Source organism: Solenopsis invicta, chromosome 7 (assembly GCF_016802725.1).
Source record: "Solenopsis invicta isolate M01_SB chromosome 7, UNIL_Sinv_3.0, whole genome shotgun sequence".
Lineage (NCBI taxonomy): Eukaryota > Metazoa > Arthropoda > Insecta > Hymenoptera > Formicidae > Solenopsis > Solenopsis invicta.
The window spans coordinates 16,704,003-16,726,492 of record NC_052670.1 but is presented as its reverse complement, the minus strand read 5'-3'; the positions used below and the strand labels follow the sequence as shown (position 1 = coordinate 16,726,492).

At 29.2% G+C, this 22,490-nt stretch overlaps 1 protein-coding gene across 5 annotated transcripts; it reads right to left on the bottom strand.

The window, feature by feature from the left end:
• Nucleotides 1-3,043: 3,043 nt before the first annotated feature.
• Nucleotides 3,044-22,490, bottom strand: LOC105199677 (putative inhibitor of apoptosis). Of its 5 annotated transcripts, none has more exons than XM_039451680.1 (10): nucleotides 21,997-22,259; nucleotides 21,430-21,930; nucleotides 17,410-17,530; nucleotides 15,196-15,330; nucleotides 14,930-15,108; nucleotides 12,690-12,965; nucleotides 11,693-11,835; nucleotides 11,441-11,610; nucleotides 10,541-10,710; nucleotides 3,044-3,968 (listed from the first exon to the last, which is right to left on the bottom strand). In XM_039451680.1, exons 1-10 carry the CDS (start codon nucleotides 22,090-22,092, stop codon nucleotides 3,741-3,743), a joined length of 2,019 nt encoding a protein of 672 aa, XP_039307614.1. In that variant the 5' UTR covers nucleotides 22,093-22,259; the 3' UTR covers nucleotides 3,044-3,740. The 5 variants fall into 5 exon arrangements, with proteins under 5 accessions (XP_039307614.1, XP_039307613.1, XP_039307615.1 ...); XM_039451679.1 differs by having other exon boundaries at nucleotides 3,045-3,968; nucleotides 15,196-15,390; nucleotides 21,997-22,258; XM_039451681.1 differs by lacking the exon at nucleotides 21,997-22,259 and adding an exon at nucleotides 22,290-22,490 and having other exon boundaries at nucleotides 3,046-3,968; nucleotides 15,196-15,390.

The following is a 22,490-nucleotide window of genomic DNA, read 5'->3' as shown; positions in this document are numbered from 1 at the left end:
CATAGATGAATAATAATTAATAATTTATTAATAATTGAACAATTTTTATAATTTAAAGGGAACCTAAAATGTAGATAATAAATAATTCCTTACAAATAAAAGATAATAAAACTGCACAATTGATAAAATTTTTGCTAACGAAAGCATTTACTATAAATAAAATTCTAGTTTTAATTAATAATGGCATAATAATTTTATAAATTAATCTTGAAGTACAAATTTGTTCTAAAAATAATTATCGTTATCTACAGAGGTGTGCCGTCAATCGATTATACATACATGATTATCAAAAAATAAATAAAACGTTTAACCATGCCAGTATGAGCTGGTAATAATATTGCTAGGAAATCATAGATAAAACAAAATGAGCGTTAAGTCTTGTGTCTACGACGTTAGAAATCAGTCCGAAATCTCGGACAGACAGAGAATTGACCAATCGCGTTTAAACAATTCAACTAAGTGATTAATGCAAGGTTTAACAATGCAATGCTTTTAACAATGTGATGCTATGTACTAAATCATCTTTGCTGGTGCTCCAGGAAAAAAACTGAAAAACATTGTTAAGATAAGATATGATATCAATAGGATTTTCTCATTACTGTTGCAATTATCGCGGCATCTTCGTGACAACACTTCAACAAAAAAGTGATTTTTTTTCGAGGACAAGAATGTGGGTAATTATTTCCTGTAATTTTTTCAGCTGAAAACGATCCTGTTTACCAAATAAATTCTATCACGTTATAATTTTGGGAAATTTATGGTTAAAGTTGTAAAAAAGCAATTCTAGTGTATTTTGTCATATAATAATTACGATATACGTAACGTGATGGAGAAGTTCTAATGCAGTCCAAATTATGTTGTTAGTATATACTCTCCGTCTTTAACCATTTATTGCATATGGTACCATGCGAGTTTATATTGATCTCTCCAGTTTTTCTAGTTTTACGTATTTCATATAAATTTTCCGATGAAAATTTTTCTCAGAATTTTTCATGTACATTTTTAGAATTTCTGCATAGTTTTACAACTTTCTCAGATTTTTTTATATAAATTGAAACACTTTTCAGAAATACTCAGAAAATTTACGTCTTTTCTCGAAATTTTTCATATATACATGTTAATTGTAAAATATTCTACTAAGATTTCTAAGATTTAGTCTGATGAATAAAATTTCTGATAAAATATTATAAAATCTAAAAATGTTACAACTATTTTTTAGAAATTATGAAATAAGAAATCTCAGAATATTTCAGAATTCATACGCAAGAAAAATTCTAAGTGAAGATGTAAACTTTCTAAATATTTCTGAAAAATGTTCCAATTCGTATAAAAATAAAAATAAAAATTATGAGAAAAATTTTCACTAGGGTTGGTTGGAAGTGTCCCAGTTGCGCACAGACCCGATTGGACACCACCAATCATAGCGGCCGATGTCTAGAGTATTTCCGTTGGATGGATTAGATTAGATTTCATGATTGATGGTGTCCAATCGGATCTATGCGCAACTGGGAGTCACTCCTTCTTTCTATATAATGTTAGCTAAAAACGAATTTTTGAACAACAAGAATAAAATTTGCACGATTTTTCTTTGTAAACAGTTAAACAATAGTAAGTATATTATTAATATCAAATCATTTTATATTTGTAGCTTCCTAAAGATATTAACTTTTGTTTATATTTTTCTCTTTCATATTTTCCTTGTAGTGGTTTAGAACATAAAATTGCTGTGCAACATAAATCGATACACTGTGAGACTAGACAACTAAGAAATTTTCAACAACAATGTTGACAGATGCTTCATGAAGTTTTTTACATTTTCTTTAATTTTTTATAAGGTAGAAAAAGTAGCTTCGAATGCGACCTCCTATATCCTAATAAGATGCCAAAAAAATGTATAAAATGAGAGGATTAAAATTCTAACCCTTTAGTTTTATAAACGTTGTTGTTTAATACCTAAAAATATATTTTATTACTTATTGTTAGTTTTTACCAATGTATTTTATAGTTAATCCTTTTCTACGGGACAGTGTTCGAATAATTTTGTCTATTGTGCGAGTTTTGAGATCCAATTTTTCAGACGCTTTTTTTGAATTATAGTGCAAAAATATTAATTATAATAAAATACAAGGAAGTATTATAAAAACTACTATACTATCTCACAGAAGGCACTTTCTAATTTTTATTTATTTCTATTTATAAAGTTTTAGCTTTTGTTTAAGAAATATTACCCGAAAACAAAGTAATAATATTGGTAACTTTTCTCTACATAAGTAATATGAATATAAAACAATTATTTTAATTTAATAAGTTACAAGCAAAAGATTAAACAAAATTTTCATTTTTTTTTACAAAAAATTTATGCTAGAATAAAAAGAATAATAAATATGTTTTGAAAATTTCTATATTGCTTTGTAGGTCGCTGATATCAAATATGCTCTCACATAATTGGAAAATTTTAAATAGCATCTCCATAACGACCAAATTGGTTATCAAAAGAAATTCAGAGCTAAAATCTAATTTTTTTTAATGAAACTACATTTATTAAATTTTACCTTCATATTTACAACTAGCGACCTTAAAAACTCTTATATACTAAAATTCAGCAAAATATGTTCAACAGAAAAATTTGTGCAAAAGAAGAATTTGTGATTTAGTAAAAAATTATGAGAAACGATTATCTTTGTTCTTATGTATTTTTTTTTTATTTAATAGTAGTGTAATTTTAAGGCAACATTTGACCGAAGTGCCTTATGTATAGAGAAAGCAAGGCTCTTTGATCTGCAGTGGAAGTTCCCTAATCCTTGGGCCCTTTGGATCGATCCGACCTTCGGACAACCAGCTGCTATCTTGAATAATGACGTCAGCAGACGGTTTCTTTCCGAAACCGTTTGCATCTGTTCTTCGTCGAATCACAGTAAGGATATAAGCTGAGACGCTTTTATCCTTCAGGATGATCTCACGATGAAAATCTAGACTTCAATGGAGTATACCAGAAGTCTGTGTGAAAATCTGCCAGCCAAAAAAAGAGAGAAACAATCGCAAAAAACAAAGAGAGAAAAAGGAAATAGAGGGAGAGAGGAAAAGACAGAGAAAGAGAGAGTATGAGTGAATGAATGAGGGGAGGGGATAAAGCAGACAACGACAAAGTGACAACGGAAAACGGATGGAATATTTCACGTACCAAGCTGTGCCTTTGTACGAAAGAGAAAGAGCGGAACACGGCGTGGCGCCACGTGTGACGTGACGCAGCCAGTGCATGCGTCCTGGCCAAATTATTCACGTCCTCTTTGCAACAATCACTCTCTATCCGCGAGCGGAAATGAGACAAAAAAAAGCAGCGTTAATCGCTCAGTACAACGGCAGGGAGAGGGAGAGAGGAGAACTGATCTTTTGCGGGAATTGACAAGTTTTTTCGTCGTGGCACAGCGAGAATGATAGTAGAAAAATTGAAGAATGGGCAGGGGGGAGCGGAAGCATGCAATCTTATCTACTTATCTCTGTACTTTTCTTCCACACCGTTTTCCTTCATTCAGCACGCTGACTTACCACTTAAGATGGTGTGAGTGTACGTTGCGTCAACACTTCCACGCTAGTTAATCGCCAATACTGGAAACGGAACTAACGGAAGGCGATTTCGCGCGAAACTCTTCCGGAAGATGCCGGCGCGTCACTGATTATGTTCCAAATATATCACCCAGCTATCCACCGAGATCCAGATTCCAGTGCCGCTCAGTTTCCACTTAGCCGGCGGGAGTGACGATGACGCGATTCCAGTCGACTGGATCGCAACGCACTACGAGATGACGATTGACCCAAACGTAGCTGTGCGGGAAATATTCCGGAGAGGAAGGCCAGACCGGCGAATCTTGCATTTGGCCTTTGGGATAAGTAGAATAAAGGAGGGAAGAAGGAAGAAAGAAAGAAAGAAGGGAGGAGAGAAGTCTTCCAATCCCGGCACGTGTTAAGGTCTGAAAACAGTCAGGACCGTCCTTATCGAGTGAACGTTTGGCGAAGTACAAAGCGGCCGCAGGCGCTGCCGGCTGGAATTTCATCGAGGGTAATAGTAGTAGGGAGGAAAAATTGTACTAAAGGGCACGTGGAATAGTGGCATCAGTGGAATAGTCGCTGACCTATTTGTAAGGATTATTGGAAGACGTTAAGAAATTAGGGATAGGCTTAATTTTAAATTTCTCTAGATTTCTAGAATTTTGAGAAGCTGTTCTACAATAACGTATACACTAAAAGAATTAAAATAAAAAAATGTACTTAATTAAAAAAGAAAAACAATTTATTTGTATACTTCTAAATATTTATTCGAAACAAATTAAAAGATTTTATAGAGTAAAAGAAATTTTTTTAATTGTAAAAAACATTTGATTGACAAAAGAAACTCATCATAATTACAACAAAAAGATTCATTGTAAAAATGTCAAATATAAAGAAATAGCTCATAAGCTTTCTTATTAAATTTAAAGGAATAAAGTCCATAATTAAATAAATTTACTATTTAAATTTAAAAAATATTATTTAAAAAATTTGAATATTTTTCAGATTTTTTTAGATCAACATAATATCTAAAATACTTAAAAAAAGACATTTAAATATATTATAAACTATTGGACATATAAGAATTTGTATTCTATTATTCACTCAGATCATTGAAAATTTATAGTATATGTAACGTATACTGTAGATTTTCACGTTATTACATTTAAATCATTATAAACAATTCTTTTTTACATTTTTCCATATCAATATTTATTAATATTATAATTAAAAAATGTTTTGAAATAATAAATTATCATTTTCATTATAATTTAATTATAACATTTATCATTTTGATGATGACAATTTCAAAAACTCCTTTGTAAAAGAATAAGTATAAATGAAAAGTCACGTGACTCCTGTCCACTTTTTTTATAATAAAAAAACTTAAAACTTGGAGCTCATTTAATACTAAAAACTGTTTTGTTAACGCTAATAGTAATTACATAGTATGAAAGATAAAAAGCACAAAATTTAAAAAAAAAAAAAACATTTTTGCTTCTGCTAAAAATTTGAAATTCTGAGTTTATTTAATATTAGGAGTAGATATTTTGTTAACACTAACTACAGGAATTGCATGGTATTGAGAAAACTGTAAAGCATAAATTGATTGTATTTAGGAAAAGTAATTTTGAAACTGTTGTAAGATTCTTTGATACAATTGGTTTTTGTTCTTAGCTCCTACTGAATCTAAATATATAAACTAATTATATTAAAGAATTTTACAACAGTTGCAAAATTACTTCTGCTGAACGCAGCCATTATTTTTACAAAGAGATCTGATTTTATCTTTGGGAAAAGTTTTGATACTAGAAAAGATGTTCTATTAACGCTAATTACCGGAATCGCGTAGTACTGAAATTAAAACCCATCAAATGGAAACTGCCAACTGTAATCAATACGATTATCTGAGTATTTGTTTTTGTATGTGTTTCAGTATCGCGAGTAATCAAGTCCGAGAATATGACTTAATAAAATTATATGGTCAATGACATCGTGTGATTTGAAAAAAGAATTACTCAAGAAAAAATAGGTGTGCGTGCGCGCGCGTGTGCGTGTGTATATGTAGAAATATTTTTATATTCAAAAAATGTACACAAATGATATCAACTTCGCGACAAATTTCTATTTATCTACAATCGTAAAACTGTACATAAAATATTTTTCTCGGTACATAACACAATTTCCCTATATACAGCTCATTATTATACGTTTCGCTTCATAAACACCACGAATATCACATTTATATCAATCTTCATTTCCCATTCAGTGAAACGAAACAAAATTGCACAAATATGAAGACATTTGATTCTTCATTCATTTCTTTGGAACAATCTTGAGGATCTACTCTGTAATTTTTAATGACAGTTTGGTATCGTTATGGTATTTTGTTGCAACTTTTTTACCACATATAATATCTGCGCAACGACACTGTAATGATACCGAATTGTTAAGAGTTACAGAATAAGCTTACTAGCCGAACTTGCTCTCTTAAGTTTACGTACTACGACTAGAAATATTTGTATATCATTTCGATCACTTTGTGATTGGTATTCATGGTCGATTCTTATTTCAAGTTTTAAGTAATGTCCTAAGGTGCTAATGCAGCTTTGTGATTGGTTTATGAGATCTTAAGACTTAATTAGTACTTAACATGATCTTAAATATAAGAACGGACTATGAATGTCGGTTGTACTCACCCTCGACAAATGTAATATCACTGATTTCTATATCTTTAGTTTCTCTTTTTCTCTTTTTGTGATATATATTATCTGTGAGACATCACATATATATTATCGACGCGATACGATACAATGTGGGGATGTATATCAGCATTAAATGAGATTATGTCGCCGTTATATGTATCCTGATAAGCATATTTTAAGCAATGCTATTTTTTTAATTCCGATAACCTTGTCAGATAGATTTCATGTCCACTCGTCTCAATATATTATAATTATGCTCATAAGAATGTATTATACATATAATCTGCAAAGTAAATTAAAAATGAAGATGTGTTAACATTTTTACTTTAAATAAATGGTATACGTATGAACATTGTGTGAATAACATTTATATTTTTATTTAACATATTTTTAGTTTGTTTACTATATTAAAAATTAAATTATTTTTAAAATGACAATAATCTCAATTTTTATAGTTTTAATGCGATTTTGCGCTCAGAAATTTTGAACAAATTTTGTTTATTTACAGAATAACTAATATCTATAATGCAATAAAATATAATATATTGCTTTACATAAAGCATCACTTGAATACATAAGTACTTGCATTAAAAAATTTAGATTTTTGTTATTATGTCTTAATGATATTTCCTTTAAAGCACATTTCTACTTTTTACTAAAATAATTTTTTATTTATTTATAGAAAATAGTCAATTTTTTGTATTACTTTTAAATGTAATATAGATCAATCTGTAATATTTCCATTATTTTCAAAATACGTATAATACATCCTTATATAGTATCATTAAATGGCACTTTTATTGATAAAATTATATTTTTCGATATATCTTTCAATATATTCGAAATATAATATGAATATTGCGAAGATATTAATGCAAATAAAATAGTAGTATATCTCCAAGTCAACAATCTGAATATAAGAGTAATATTCTGCAAAGTTAACAATGATAATGACGTCATTTATCTGTAAATTTATAAAAACTTGATATTATAGATAATAATTATTGTAGGTCCATAGTATCAAGTCTATATAATCAATTGCAATTGTTGATCTTTTCGAGTTTTTTAAATATTTTTTTTTTACTTTTAAAATTATAGATATATCTAATGAAATATCTTATCGCATAATATGCATTGTTATTGTCAAATTTTACAAAATAAAATTAATACAAGAAAAAAATATTTACAAGCATAATTTACATATGATAACATAAATATGTCAGATGAAATAACGAATTCAATTTCTTAATGTTTCTTGCCTGTTCTTCATCACATTTTTTTCAAAGAAACTTATCTTAAGTTACTGCTAGATTATACACGATTCATAATTCACGATTTTCATTCATTATTTGTAATTGATAGTAGATTTATGGAAATTTATCGTTCGTTAGTACACGAAAATTTCTCTTAGAATTTACATTCAAAAATCATGATCGTAAGACAAACTTCTGTAGCTTCCTCAGCGTAAAATTGGATCGCTTTGCTCGAATTAATAAATATTTTTATTAACGCTTTTATACATCTCAATGACTCTAGAGTCATTTTGTGATTTTTCAATATTAATTATATCGATTCATATATTTAACTAAAAGCAACTGTAGGCCTGTTATATTTAGCTGAACTGGTTACACTAGTTCACAGTTTATCTTTTTCCCTTCATGTTGGAAGAAGAAAGATAAATTCTGAATTAATGCAGTCAGATTAGTTAAAAAGAACAAATCTCTTGTTCTTGCAGTTTCTGAGTGCGGTACACTTTTTAAATTCAATTATAATAATAAAATTTAGTAGAATTTTAATTTTACTAAAATTGATAAATATATAGCATAATACTCTCTCTTCCAATTTTCTTGTAATTTTATGAATTTATGAGTATTTTTGCGCATAAAATATATTCTAAGAAAGAAAATCGTCGCTCAAATCCTGTTTTTTGTTTGTTAAATTTCAGTTTTTAATATCGATAATTAAGAAAATAATTATTTAATATTCTTTGTGTTAATTAAAGACAAAAATTAGTTTCTTATATAATTCAAATTAGGGAATAGTTTATGATTTGAAAATACTTTTTTTCAAATAATTAATAATAAAAAGCCGAAACAAGCAGAATTGGTTATTATTTATAAAATATAATTTATTTTATTAATACTGTCGACGGAACGTTTCGGTTTTACTTGATTTTTATTAGCGGTCAATATAAACTAGAAGATTTACTCAAGCTCCTACTTATTGTACAATAAAAAAATAATCGTAGTTACATAATTCTGCACGACTTGGAAAATGCACGCACGCACACAGACATATCCATATAATGTTGATGTGTGTGAATTTCAAATTCTACTCATTATGTGCTGTCTAGTTTTTTCATTCTTTTTATGTAAATTAAAGTTCAAATGTAACATTTCTTTAAAATACACACTATAATTCACAAAAAAATGATTAATGAGCATGCGCAGGTCATCTTACAACTATAAATTATCATTTTTCTAATTTTCAACTTTATTATTTGAAATTAAAAAAGACTTGAGCGACGATTTTTCTTTTTAGAATATATATTACGCACAAAAATACAAAAATTTCTCAAATAGTACACAAATATTTTATGAATTTTTTTATGAATATTTATTAAGAATATTTAAATATTTTATAAAATGTACGAAAAATATGGTCAAATATTAATAGTATGTTTGTAGCATATTTGAATGGCACATATGAACAGAATATTTTATACGACGTTCCATAGAATATTCTATGTACTTTCATATAAAATATTTTGCAAATTCTCTGTCTAAAATATATGAGTTCTTATGTAGTACATGTTTATTTTATATATGTGTGTGTGTGTGTGTGTGTGTGTGTGTGTGTGTGTGTGTGTGTGTGTGTGTGTGTGTGTGTGCGTGTGTGCGTGCGTGCGTGTGTGCGTGCGTGCGTGCGCGCGTGTGTGTGTGCGCACGCGCGTGTGCGTGTGTGTGTATTACAATACTTGTATATGTACTGCTTAATGGCTTCGTTCAGCATAAAAAAAAGTTCTGCAATTGTAAGACTCTTTAATGTAATTGATTATAAATTTAAATTCAGTGAAAAATTAAAGGCAAGAACTAGTCGTATTAAAAAATCTTACATCAGTTGCAAATTTGTTTTTTCTGTTGAATATTATTTGACATTAACGAATTCGAAATAATCCATTAATGATCCAAATATTTTCTGTATAGAATATTCTATATGTATATTCATAACATTCTATTACAACATTCCAAAATTAAAAATATGTCTTTTCTAAAAATATTCATCAAATATTCTAATATCTGAGTTACAAAATTAAAAGAATCGGAAAAGAGAGCGTTATATATATATATATATATATAAATATATATATATATATATATATATATATATATACACAGGGTGTCCGGGAACTAGGGAACTTACTGCTTTGACAACTTAAAGGAGATAAAAAGGGACAAAAAAGTCTTATACCATTTTGCGATATTCGCTATAATTATCGAATTATAAAATAAAACGTATGAGCCAATGTGCGGTGACGCCGCGCCATCGCGCCTAGCTCGTAGGCAAGAGCGCGGTGGTACAGATGACGCGTCGTTGTTTGAATTTGCACGGCGCGACGATCTGAATTTGCCGCAGCGCGTGTACATATGTTGCAAAAATCAAATGTGTTATTTATCAAATGTGTAAGAAGACGTTTTAGCTAAAATAACACATTTGTTTTTTGTAGTGTATGTACACGCGGTGCGGCGAATTCAGACCGTCGCGCCGTGCAAATTCAAACAACGACGCGTCATCTGTCCCGCCGCGCGTTCTTGCCTACGAGTTAGGCGCGATGGCGCGGCGTCACCGCACATTGGCTCATACGTTTTATTTTATAATCCGATAATTATAGCGAAAATCGCAAAATGGTATAAGACTTTTTTGTCCCTTTTTATCTTCTTTAAGTTGTCAAAGCAGTAAGTTCCCTAGTTCCCGGACACCCTGTATATATATATATATATATATATATATATATATATATATATCGTAAATTCAACTAAATTTTATTAAAATAAATTTAAATTCTAAGTCTAAGAGAAAATTTTTACCGTATATAGACCCTTCACATTCCGTTTGCAATTTGTGGTTTAGTGTTTGTATGCAGTTCTGTATATAACAAGAATTGATTCGTAATAATTTACGTTCTCTGATTTTATCAAAAATCATGCTTCGCTGGCAAATCACGAATCGCGCATGATCCGACGCTAAATTTATACGTACAATTTTATTTAGGACAAGAAAATACGAACGTAAGCGCGAATCCCCAATCTACATAACGGACAGTTTGCAAGAGCCGGTGCGCAGTGGTTGCACGTTGCTAAATGTCCACAAGGTAAAAATACCACGGCTAGGTCATGATCCATACAAACTTTGCATAAACGAGCTTCCCTCAATTTTCTGTTTTCCTCTCGCAAAAACACTGAAATACGCAAGTTATTTAATATGAGATATATGTATATTGTCTATCCGTAAGAAAAATGACACAAGTTAAAAATTTTGAAAATTTTTAAATTTTATTTTATGTGCACTTTGTATACTAAAGATATTTAATTAGAAAAAATGATATAGTTGATAAGTTAAATTAAAATGATAAGTTAAATTAAAAAAAAAAAAGATAAATAAAAAAGGGCAGTTTTTAAGTTTTAGGGATGTAACATAACATTATACAAAATTAATATCTACATTACTTCTAGATAACTAGAAATGAGCAATTTGTGATTAGTTTTAAATTACTTAATTTATGTTTAATACTACCATAAATAATTAATGATGAAATATGTAATTTTTTTCTATTTTTTGAACATTTCATATTTTCGATATGTGTCACTTTTTTATGGGTAGACAATGTGTGCATATCTTTTTTCAAAACATCAAATTATGTATGCGCATAATGTGGAAGGTATGAGAATTAGCTTTACAAATATCTTTCAAATAAAAGAAAGTTGTTTTAAGAAATTATATCAGTAAATCCAAGCAGTAAATTAATAAAATTCAGAAAAAGCATGCATTCTTAACCAATAGTGTGCGATAATGATAATAACAACGAAAAAGAATATATATCATACGATTTTGTAGATTTTGCATAAAATTTATGATATTTATCTATACTCGTGGAAGTTTCAAAAATATGATATTTATCTGTTACTTACTAAGCTCGTCTGATTCATTATCCGTTTTTCTCTTCTCGAGATCTCTTTCGAATGTATCAGATTTTTGTGTGCTATTTTTATTTGTGGAATTAACAGTTATTTGCATAGTGATTTGATGAAATAAATTATTCAATTCCGAAGTTGGTGAGTTAGAAGTATTATCATCAGGCCTAAAGAAAAAAACGCGATTCTCAATAAGGTCTATCTGATTCGACTATTCCTACTTAGATGTAACGTATTATGTTCACGTACCTATTATCTTTTTCTATAATTTGATCGTATAGAATGTCTTGTATGAGTTGTATAACATCCGTGTATGGTTTGCCGACGCTTTCCATTCTTTTCTTTAGAGCTTTTTTTACTCTACCTATATGTACCCCAATTTCAAGAGCAGCCTATTTAAAACCATATAAATTTATTAAATGTATAATTAGCAATATATGAATTATACAGAATTTGAAGATAATTCCTCACATTAACCCTCCGTGATCCAATGTTTTTTTCGCTGCTTTCCTAGTCCAACCGATTTCCTAGTGCCTGATAGTTTTTGAAAGGATTTTTAAATTTTTAAAAATCTAAAAGAATTCTGATACACTTTCAACATTCTCAAATCTGATTTCAAAATTGCTTCAAATGTTTTTCACTTATTTTTGTGCATATATGAATTTAAGACAGAATAATTCGAAATTGAAAATTTGGGTTTTCAAATCTTCGATTGAATCACGGAGGATTAATTCAACATGAAAATTTTTATATGATCAAAACGGCTTAGTTTTAAAGACGCAAGGTGATAAAGTTGAATGAAAAATTTCGTTTTCTCTAAAAATTTCAAAATCGAAATTTATTTGGGTTATTTTGTTAAAACTTCGTGACAATATTGTGTTTTTAGAAATGAAGTAGTATAATATAAAACTTTGAAAATTTGTGCACATGTGTGCGTGCGTTATCTACGTAATAATTTAATAGATTGTTGATGTTTGTTACTACATCAATATCGTACGCACCTATACAGATCAAGTAAAACTAATATTAAGTCAGTAAAATTAACATCGTCGCCAACATTTCATTAAACTTTTAAAATATTTAAGAATCATCCCTTTCAAATACTTTCAAATTATTAGCAAAGTTTTTTATCATCATTTCCTCATCAACATTATTTTATTCGATAGCTACATTCGATAGCATACAAAGCTTAAATGGATGCAAATATTATAAAATTTTCGTAATACAATTTGATCATTCTACTTGCCTTAACCAGAGTTGTCTCTAAAAGCTTCTCAACTGCTGCATGTGTCATTTGTACGCTTGATTGTAAAACTGTCAACGGAGATGTAACCATAGTTTCTGTGACACTTATTGCTGTATCTGATTCGCCAAGTTGAGAAACCGTGGGAAAAGATGCAGCTGAAGTTTCTACGATATCTGCCACAGATAATGTATCTGGTTCGCGAGATCGTGAAGTTGAAGTAAGAGATTCAACTAAAGATTCTGCGGCATTATTTTCTTCTGGCACACCAGTGATAATCTGTATAGACATAATGAAATTAATACTCTAATGACAAGATGTGGTCGGATGTGATCCATGACTTCATCTATTTTATAATTTTACAAAGAATGTTTTCGTCTATTTTACAGCTTCACAACAAAGAAGAACGATTTTATATTATTATTTACTGTTTTTACCCTATACATTAACAAAAGATTAAAAATAAAACAGAACATATAAAATCAGACCCAGCCTCACTTTTTTGAATACTGAAGATTAGGATTAAAGTGTCACATATTATGTATGTAATACAGAATTAGGAGATAAATTCTTATTTATAACAAAGTTATAGTTACTTTGTTTCATAAATTGTAATTTAATTTTAATAAATGTAATTTTACTTTATTCCTTTTTTTTATATATAACTGTAACTTATATTTTTTTTATAATAGATTTAATAGTTATTTTTACAGTTACTGTAAGCATTTCAAATTTTTCAACTCATTCGTTGACTTGTACGGGTTACATTTAACTGAATAATAAACTGTTTTCGAATAGTTATTATATAAGCATTAAAATTCAAACTATTTTTTAAAACAAGTCTGGGTTTACGATGATTTTTCACGAAGTTATGATAATTTGAATTTGGCTAACTTTTAAATTAAAAAATATTGATCCCATAATTTAGATTCCAAGTGTATTAATTTATTATAAATTATTCAGTTAATTTATTAAATGTATATTAAAATCAATATATTATTAATTTTTATTCAACTTACAATAGAGCTGTGTTATGATCGAAAATCTATTCGGCGCGCAGTTTAGTGAATTTGAATAGGCATGTAAAATCACACGAATAAATATCAACACCAAGATTTAGCTATGACCGTTAAGGAACTTCGCGTGTTTTCAAAATGTATATTTTGATTTCAAGTTCTTAAAATAACTGTGTGTGTAAATTCATTACATATAAAATAATATAATATATAACCAAAAGTGTTTAGTATACTTACAAAGGAACTGTCATGAGTGTCCGGCGCCAATTAGGGAGTGAAACACCCTTTGAGAAAAAAAAAACGGTATTTCTCTTTTGGGGCGAATATCGTCGAAAGTAGAAGAAACGGAAAAAAAAATTTTTAACAAAAGTTGTACGGTTTAAAGAGTACTTAAAAGTTGTAGAAAAAAATTTTTTTTATTTTCTTTAATAAAATATCCCCACCACCCAAAGTGTTTTTTAAATTTTTCAAACTTTTTTTCAACTAAATTAAAGGTTATTTTTTTCCAAATCTAACCATATATAAAATTTGAAAAAAACTTTAGGGGTATTTTGTTAAACAAAACAAAAATTTTTAAACTCTAAACTTTAAACTATACAACTTTTGTTAAAAATTTTTTTTCTGTCTTCTACTTTCGACGATATTCGCCCCAAAAGAGAAATACTTTTTTTTTTTTTTTTTTTCAAAGGGTGTTTCACCTTCTAAACATAAGATTCCGCCGATATAAAAAAAATACGGGTCTCCTAGATTATCGAGTTTAACAACATATTTCAAGGAGAATCAAATAGGTACAGGACACCCGTGACAATTCCCTTGTTAGTATACGTAAAATAATTTTATAATATTAAACATGTAAGATTCTTGTATTTAAAATAGTAGTGCATAAATGTTACATTAAATTAACAGAAAAATACTTGAAGAGTAATGATTCATTATTTTTGAGTAACTATAACTGAGACATATTACTTATTGTTAACATGCTTTTCAGATTTGTTAATTAATTCTACAAAGTAACCATCTCAATTTTGATGTATAAAATGTATGTATATTATGTACATGTTATATAACCTATATATAAATTATATTTTACATTATCCAATTACCCTAACCGCACAGATCGCCCAGGGACGCCCGTGGAACATCCGTACGTCCTAAAGACGTTCCTGGGACATGCCCTTGATAAAGTGCTGTTAGGGTAGATTCATTAAAATAGAATACGATAATTACCGAAAGATCCAAAGGAGTTCTATTATTAATGCAATGTTTGACAAAGTCATGTCCGCGTACAAGATTTACAAAGCCACATTTTTCAAACCACCGTGCGTGTTCAATCCATACGTCATCCGTTGGTTGCCAAGTTCGTAATCCTCCGTCACAATAAAAACATCTAACTTGATCCTCGTATCCTGTATACCAAATACATAATAAGATTAGTTACTAGAATAAATTTCAGATGAGTTCTATTAATTTAAAAAGATAAATATAATTCTGACCGCAATAATAAAATCCAGCCTCAGCTAACATCTCTGGAGTTTGCTTAAGGTCTCTTGGCCATCCTCTAAAGGTCTGCAATCTTTTTTCGTACATTGCGTATTCTGGTCTTTGAGGTCCTTTATGTGTATGTATTCCTAATTGTGTCATAGGCTCGTTTATTCTAGCTTTAGGCACACTAACTAATTTAAATACATCTATCAAAATAAAATTATAATCAATAATCGACAGTATGCAAGTTTGATATGTACAATTAGATTAAAGCATACAGGTATTCCTCCATAACAGGGTTACGTTTCGAGTTTCAGTCGTAAATTAAATAGCAATACTATTATTAAGTGCCAAACTGCTGCATGTGTGTGTGTGTGTGTGTGTGTGTGCGTGTGTGCGTGCGTGCGTGCGTGGTGCGTGCGTGCGTGCGTGCGTGCGTGCGTGCGTGCGTGCGTGCGTGCGTGCGTGCGTGCGTGCGTGCGTGCGTGCGTGTGCGTGCGTGCGTGCGTGCGTGCGTGCGTGCGTGCGTGCGTGCGTGCGTGCGTGCGTGCGTGCGTGCGTGCGTGCGTGTGTGTGTGTGTGTGTGTGTGTGTCATTTGAGGTAACATATTATTTACATTATTTTATATAAATGAAACTTATTCAAGCAAAATATTAATTTTATTATTAAAAACGATTGTAGGCCTCTATTTAAAAAATAAAACCAAATTATTTTAAGAAAATTTTCAATATACTTGCTGTTATAAAATTAACATTTAGTTTAAATGCAGTCTTAACTTCAATAAGTGATTAAAACAACACTATTGTTCATAACTAGCTGGAAAAATCCAATAGGTGGAAAAAATCATGGTAAATTCCAGCTTTACCATTTTGGATTTTATTCAATGGAATAAATTGGTAAAAATTATAAAAATGAGTAATATATAACACTAAAATATATAGATATAACTTTATAAAAACCAGAATTTATCGTGGTTTTTTCACCTATTGGACTTTCTCAGTCAATTCTTTAATTGATAAATCATACTAATCGCTATAGTTTAAGAGGGGAAGGTTATGTAATCGGCCGAAAATAGCTGATTTTCATGAATTTTTTTGCGGCACAAGACTTTTAATGAACTGTCCATAACTTTTCTCACATATTTCTTATAATTTGTAGATGTGGAAAAAAATTCAATCAAATTAGTTCAAATATAGCGGCGTAATGACGTTCGCTCTCCAAGTTTAGGTTTTCGAGGGAATCAAATGGCGTGCATTTTTTTATTTCATCCTGAAATAAAAAATCAAACGACTTTGTCTTTTTAATAAAATTGCACACCGGAAGAACCTAAATCCGATAATAAAAAGTACTAAAATAAAAATTCTAGTTTTGAAAAAAAATGTCAAATTTTCGCATAAAATTTTCATTTTTATCACATGAAAAAAATAGTTTGGATAGTTATTCTTGCAAGTTTTATAGGTACTTGCGGTGGAGAATTTAGTGAAAAATAAACATGCATCGTCTCAGCTATATTGATCGAATATTTTTTTAGTTATATTGCACGCCATTTCGAAAAACGTAGTTTCGAGAAAAACGCGTTTAAAGTTTGAAACGCGCGTGCAGACTATCTATTGGACGCGCACGTATGAACTTGTCTGTAGGATCGTTAATACGTCGATTTCCAATATGAGGACTTGAAATTTGAATTCTTAAAATGTTTTAATACATATGTAATAAAAAAAAATCGATTTTTACATGATCTTCCCCCCTTAAAGAAAAAAAACAAAATCAACCAATAGTAACAAAATCTTAAAACAATAAGGTCTTTTTTCATTCAAATTAATGCAAATATAAATGTTATATTTTATATTAATTTTTAGTTTAATGAAAACAAAATAGAATTAAATTGTATTACATATAAGTATATTGTATTATCAAATAAATCTATTGTTAAGTCTCTGATGTTTTTAATTTTAAAAATGTCTTTATCATTAACATCAATTTAAAAAATATATATATATGAAATTTCGCTCATTTTTTCTCGATAATACAACTCTTAATTAAATTTATTTAATATTATTTGATATTATAAAATTAATTTCATCATGGGTTAATCTTTTATTATAATCTACTGATCCGTTTTTAAGAGCTTGGCAGTCGTAAAGCCCGAAAACTCGTAAGGTAGTCGTAATTAGAGGGATGCCTGCATTTATGAATCTCAAGCATCATTAAAATAATAATATACCATCTGTTTCGTTATGTCTCATATAAAAATCACAATTTGGAAAGTACAATCTGTGCGAACTATCCGGATCATCACCATGTTTCCAATTCATCAGGACACCTCTGCAAAATGCGCATTCCACCTGTTATTTGTACAAAGTGTTATGCAATCATATAATAAAATATTAGATAACATTATTAGATACAGAATCTCATATTAGGTACAGATATAGGATGCTTTCTAATTGCTTAATACATCTTGACACATACATAAGGTATAGTAATAATTCAATTGGAACAAAGTGTGTACTAATGTGTTCACTGTGCACTATCAAGATTAATTAGTTACTAACCACAGTAGTTAAACAAAGTTGAAACGATAATGCAATTTTTATCACTATCAAGAATTTAAAAAATACTAAAATATGGAAAATACAAGCTTATACAACTGACTAATAGTATTCGGAACACACAAGTATAATGTTTTATCAAGATAACGATAATTGAAACGCCAATTGTATCACCTTGTACTTGAAAGTGATTGGGGATATGGCAATTGGAAAGCATCCATAAAATTTCATTTTATGCAAATATTTGGATAACTTATAACAAAGTTAAAACATTGAAGAAATTTGCACGATTTGAACCTTTCTAGTGATGAATTAATAAATAGGAGAATGATAGACTACTGAACATCTAATATTTATTGCTGAAAGGCAGCCAAAATTAATAATTCAAATTAAAAAAATTTTATTTAGAGTCGTCATCGTTTCTCACTTCTCAGATTATGACATAAGAAGTGAAAAAATACATAATAAAAATTCTTGCAAAATATATTTAAATAGAAATATTCAATAAAATATTTATAAGCGTTTATTATAAAATAATTACAAAATATATGGAAAATTTTCTTTCATTCTTTTGGAGAGAGAAATTAAATCATATTTATTTCTACATGTCAATTTTACAATTATAGCTGTGAATATTATTTTTTTACCACACTTTAGGACTGAACTTTTTACATAGTTCATTTTTGCTCTTTTTCTTTTTACATCGGAGAGAAAAATATGTATATTTATATAATTTCCATATGTTTATTATACTTTAAGGCTCCTGACTCCTCAGCCGAGAACTCCGCGTTGACGGTAGCGACATTCCGTCGCGGACAAAATTAGAATTAATACACGTGAAACGTGACAGATTGACGATGAGATGTTATCGTGCATGTCATTTTGTTATTATATGTTTCATTGTGAAAATATGACTTGTCTCGTATTTACCAAATTCGTAAAAATGGACCGCGAGTAAAGTTTCTTTAAATTTTATACATAAAAGTACATTTTTCACTCTTTTTAATAGCTATCTGTGTGTTTTTCTGTCTGAATAGGTCACTTTACGTGCTTTTTACGACTATTTACTGACTGCTAGGCGAAAAAAGAATAGTCGTGACCAATATTTAGAAGTGTTTTAAAGCCATCTGATTAATCTGTTTTATCCAAATTGGCTTTATTTACAAATGGCATGTTTGACAAAATTACGTGACCGTGTGTTTTCCTATTTCAATAGCTTCATTTTACATGCTTTTTACAACTATTTACTGATTGTTAGGCGGAAAAAGAATAGTCGTGACAAAATTACGTATCATTTCACGCAATTTCTCGCTTCTGACGTCACGACTTCAATATGGCCGCGGCGAGTACTCAGGAGCCTTAATATGTTTGTCATTATATGACCTTCTATAATTAATTATAAATAAAACACATATTACACAGCATTATAAAGAAGTCATGAAAATTTCAGAATATCGAGACTATATCACTCCTGTTTTCTATATTTTTTATAATTTTCTAAACAATTGTTGAGTTTCCTAATCGATAAATTTTACTAAAAGAAATCAATTCTCTCTTTAAAATTTTGTTGTCTCTTTTTATTTGTAAATAATAAAGTAAAACTTAAAAATGGGCTAATCTTCAGAGTTACTCTTTCGAAGTGAATTCGAGCATCAAAAAAGAATAGTTTACTATATGTCAGATTATTCTCTACATATTGCCAAAGTTTCATAATTTTTTGAATTTTTGAGACCTTTTCTTATTAGTAATATATTTACAAAGTTTAAATGTGAAAAGAAATTGTTCAATAATTAAAAAAAATATTTTAGCTATATTATGTGTAAAACATTTAAAAATATAATTAACCTATATGCATACTTACAAAAATGCACATTTATTCCTAAATTATAGTATAGAATAATGCAATATAAAATATTATACATTCAGTAGAGCAACATTTTATATAGTCAAACGGTTTTTTAAATAATTGTAAAATATTTATACCTCAAAGAACAATGTTAAAAAAATGTTTTTTGTCCATTAATGAAAATGTAAAAAATATAGCAAATCATACTCTCTGTGAGAGTGACAAATACTCTATCTAATATGGACTGCTAGCTTCAGATTGATAGACCATTTTGTTTTAATTTGACTTTTTATTCATTTATATGCATATAATACTTTTACTTCATAAATATTGGTAAATAAGATCGACAAATTATCAACGTGATGTCAGTTTTAGTTCACTCATTTCTCAATTAGTCAATGATGGCACGATACAGCTTGACATCCAGTTTGAAATTGTTGCTAGCAGTCTATATTAGATAGTCAAAGTAAACACTAAGTATTACATGAAATAACTAACATTAAAAATCGTACATCATGCAAAGGGTGAAAAATAATAGAACTTTAACATAAAAAATGTCAATATTAAATATATTTTTAATGAAAACTAATAGCATCATATTCAGTAGGTCAAAATTTCTAAGGATAGTATTCATAGTCGATTCTTATATTTAAGATCATTTTAAGTATCATCTTAAGATGCCATCAACCAATCAGAGAGCCGTATTAGCATCTTAAGACGTTACTTAAGACAATCTTGAAATAAGAATCGACTATGAATACCGGCCTAGGATTCATTGTTTTTTTTATGTTTCCATTAATGCGAAAAACGACTTTTATTTTTTAAACATTTTAAACATTATTCTTTGAATTTGTGTAATTTTTAACAAATATTTCAATATTATATTTCGACAAAACTGTTGCGTTATAGTGTATTCAAAAGCAAGTGCTTTTTATTTGTTTTATTATATGCTTCATTCATAATTGGACAATGTCAAACTACGAACGTTCCTTTGCTAATTACACATGAACACGCGAATTTGCGAAATGGAGAAACTTCACCATCAAAGCTTCAATTGTAAAATAAAATGTCTCAGTAAATATGTTTTTGTACTCGGGCATTCATATAGAAATTTATTAATCTCAAACGTTTTTTTATATTAAAATTCATTAACTATAATTTTTTAAATACTTTAAAATATTTATAAGTTATTTTAAATATTTAAAAAAATATGTTTGTTGCGTAACTAAGCTAGAGTTTGTATGTTAACGTTTTTTCTTATTTTTTAAAAAAAACATTTATCAAAATATTGACAATATTGTTTATATTTATCATATACAAATAAACAATAGATGGATTTTATATACAATCCATTAAAATGTTTTAGATTGTCCAAATATTCATTTATACTTTATAAGTTTTTCTTATTTTTGAAATAATTTAAAAACTTTTTGCATTTTTGTACGTAATAATATTTTATATTTCATATTTCAGTAAATAATATAATTAGCTTTTATATTGTGAATTCTTACAAAAATTCAACAATCTTGGCTCTACATCATTACAAATCTGGTTACTAGGATATTTACTTTAAGTGTTATTAAAACAAGAATTTTCTAGCTTTTAATATTACAACTTGGATATTACAATAGTAATAGTTAGTGAACAGAAACCTCAATATATTTTTTCAATGTTTCAAAGAATCTATCTCTGAACAGTGTCAACTTAAAGGATTGTATCTATGGAACATTTCGGTCCTCTAACAATAATTTTTTATTTTAAGTTTTATTATTAAAGAGCCTAGAATCCATAAGCAATGTTCTTAACAATAGTCTTAACAATACATATCAAAATGATTTATTTTTACCATATCTTTGTCTTGCAAATAGTAAAATCCTGCTTCAGCCAGCTCCTTTGGGTGAATTATATTAGTTTTTGGCCAATTTCTAAATGACAGTAGCCTTTGTGCCAAATCACTGTATTCTCTGATAAGAGATGATCTTTGTGGTACACTCTGACTATTTTCACTGTTGGAGTGTGGGTCTGATGATTGCTGACACGTTGTCGATGCTGCAGCAGCATTATCAGCTGACACTGGTATCAATGGAACATTGCATGTTCCAGTTGGAGAGATGACAAAGGGGCAATTAGGTGATGTTATTCGATGACGGACCATAGCTTGATCACCGTAATTCCAGTCAGCAATCTTCACATTGCACATAAAACATTGCACTTCCGAGTTGTTTCCAGTGTAATAAAATCCTGCTTTTGCAAGACGCGCTGGATCAACTGCAGCGTTTGTTGGCCATTCGCGAAACGTCTTGAGCCTTGATTCTTCGACATTCATCCTCGCAGAATCGAATCGTGCCTATATTAATAAGGAAACGTGTTGCAAATTGACTTATAAAGAGTATCACTGAGAAAATAAACTTACAGACAATTTGCTAAGTTGTAACATGACTTGAACGAATAATGCAAACAAACTTATTTTGTAACTCTTAATGATAATGTAATAATATTGAAATGTCATTAAGAGTTATAGACTAAGTATTGTGAGTCCGACGATTGCTAATGCGATTTATCTAGCTTACACTGAACACTTTGATACGCATACGAAATAACTAAATTGCTTAATATATTCGTATAAACGAGACACGCGAATCAAAGAGCTTGGTATATACTAGGTAATTGCTAATCTTAACAACATTTCGGTATTGTCATACTTACCTATAGTTTACAACTGTTAAATTTGTACTTGATACGTGCATCAAGTTGACCTAAACACTTGATACATCCCTGTTTACACCGATATTCATTAGGCCTGTTCGTGTTGCTGCCCTTTTTGAATTAATTTCTTTGTCGTCTCTCTCTTTCTTACGATCGAATATATATTTATCTCATCTCGAGTGCAAAAATTTTTGGGGATTT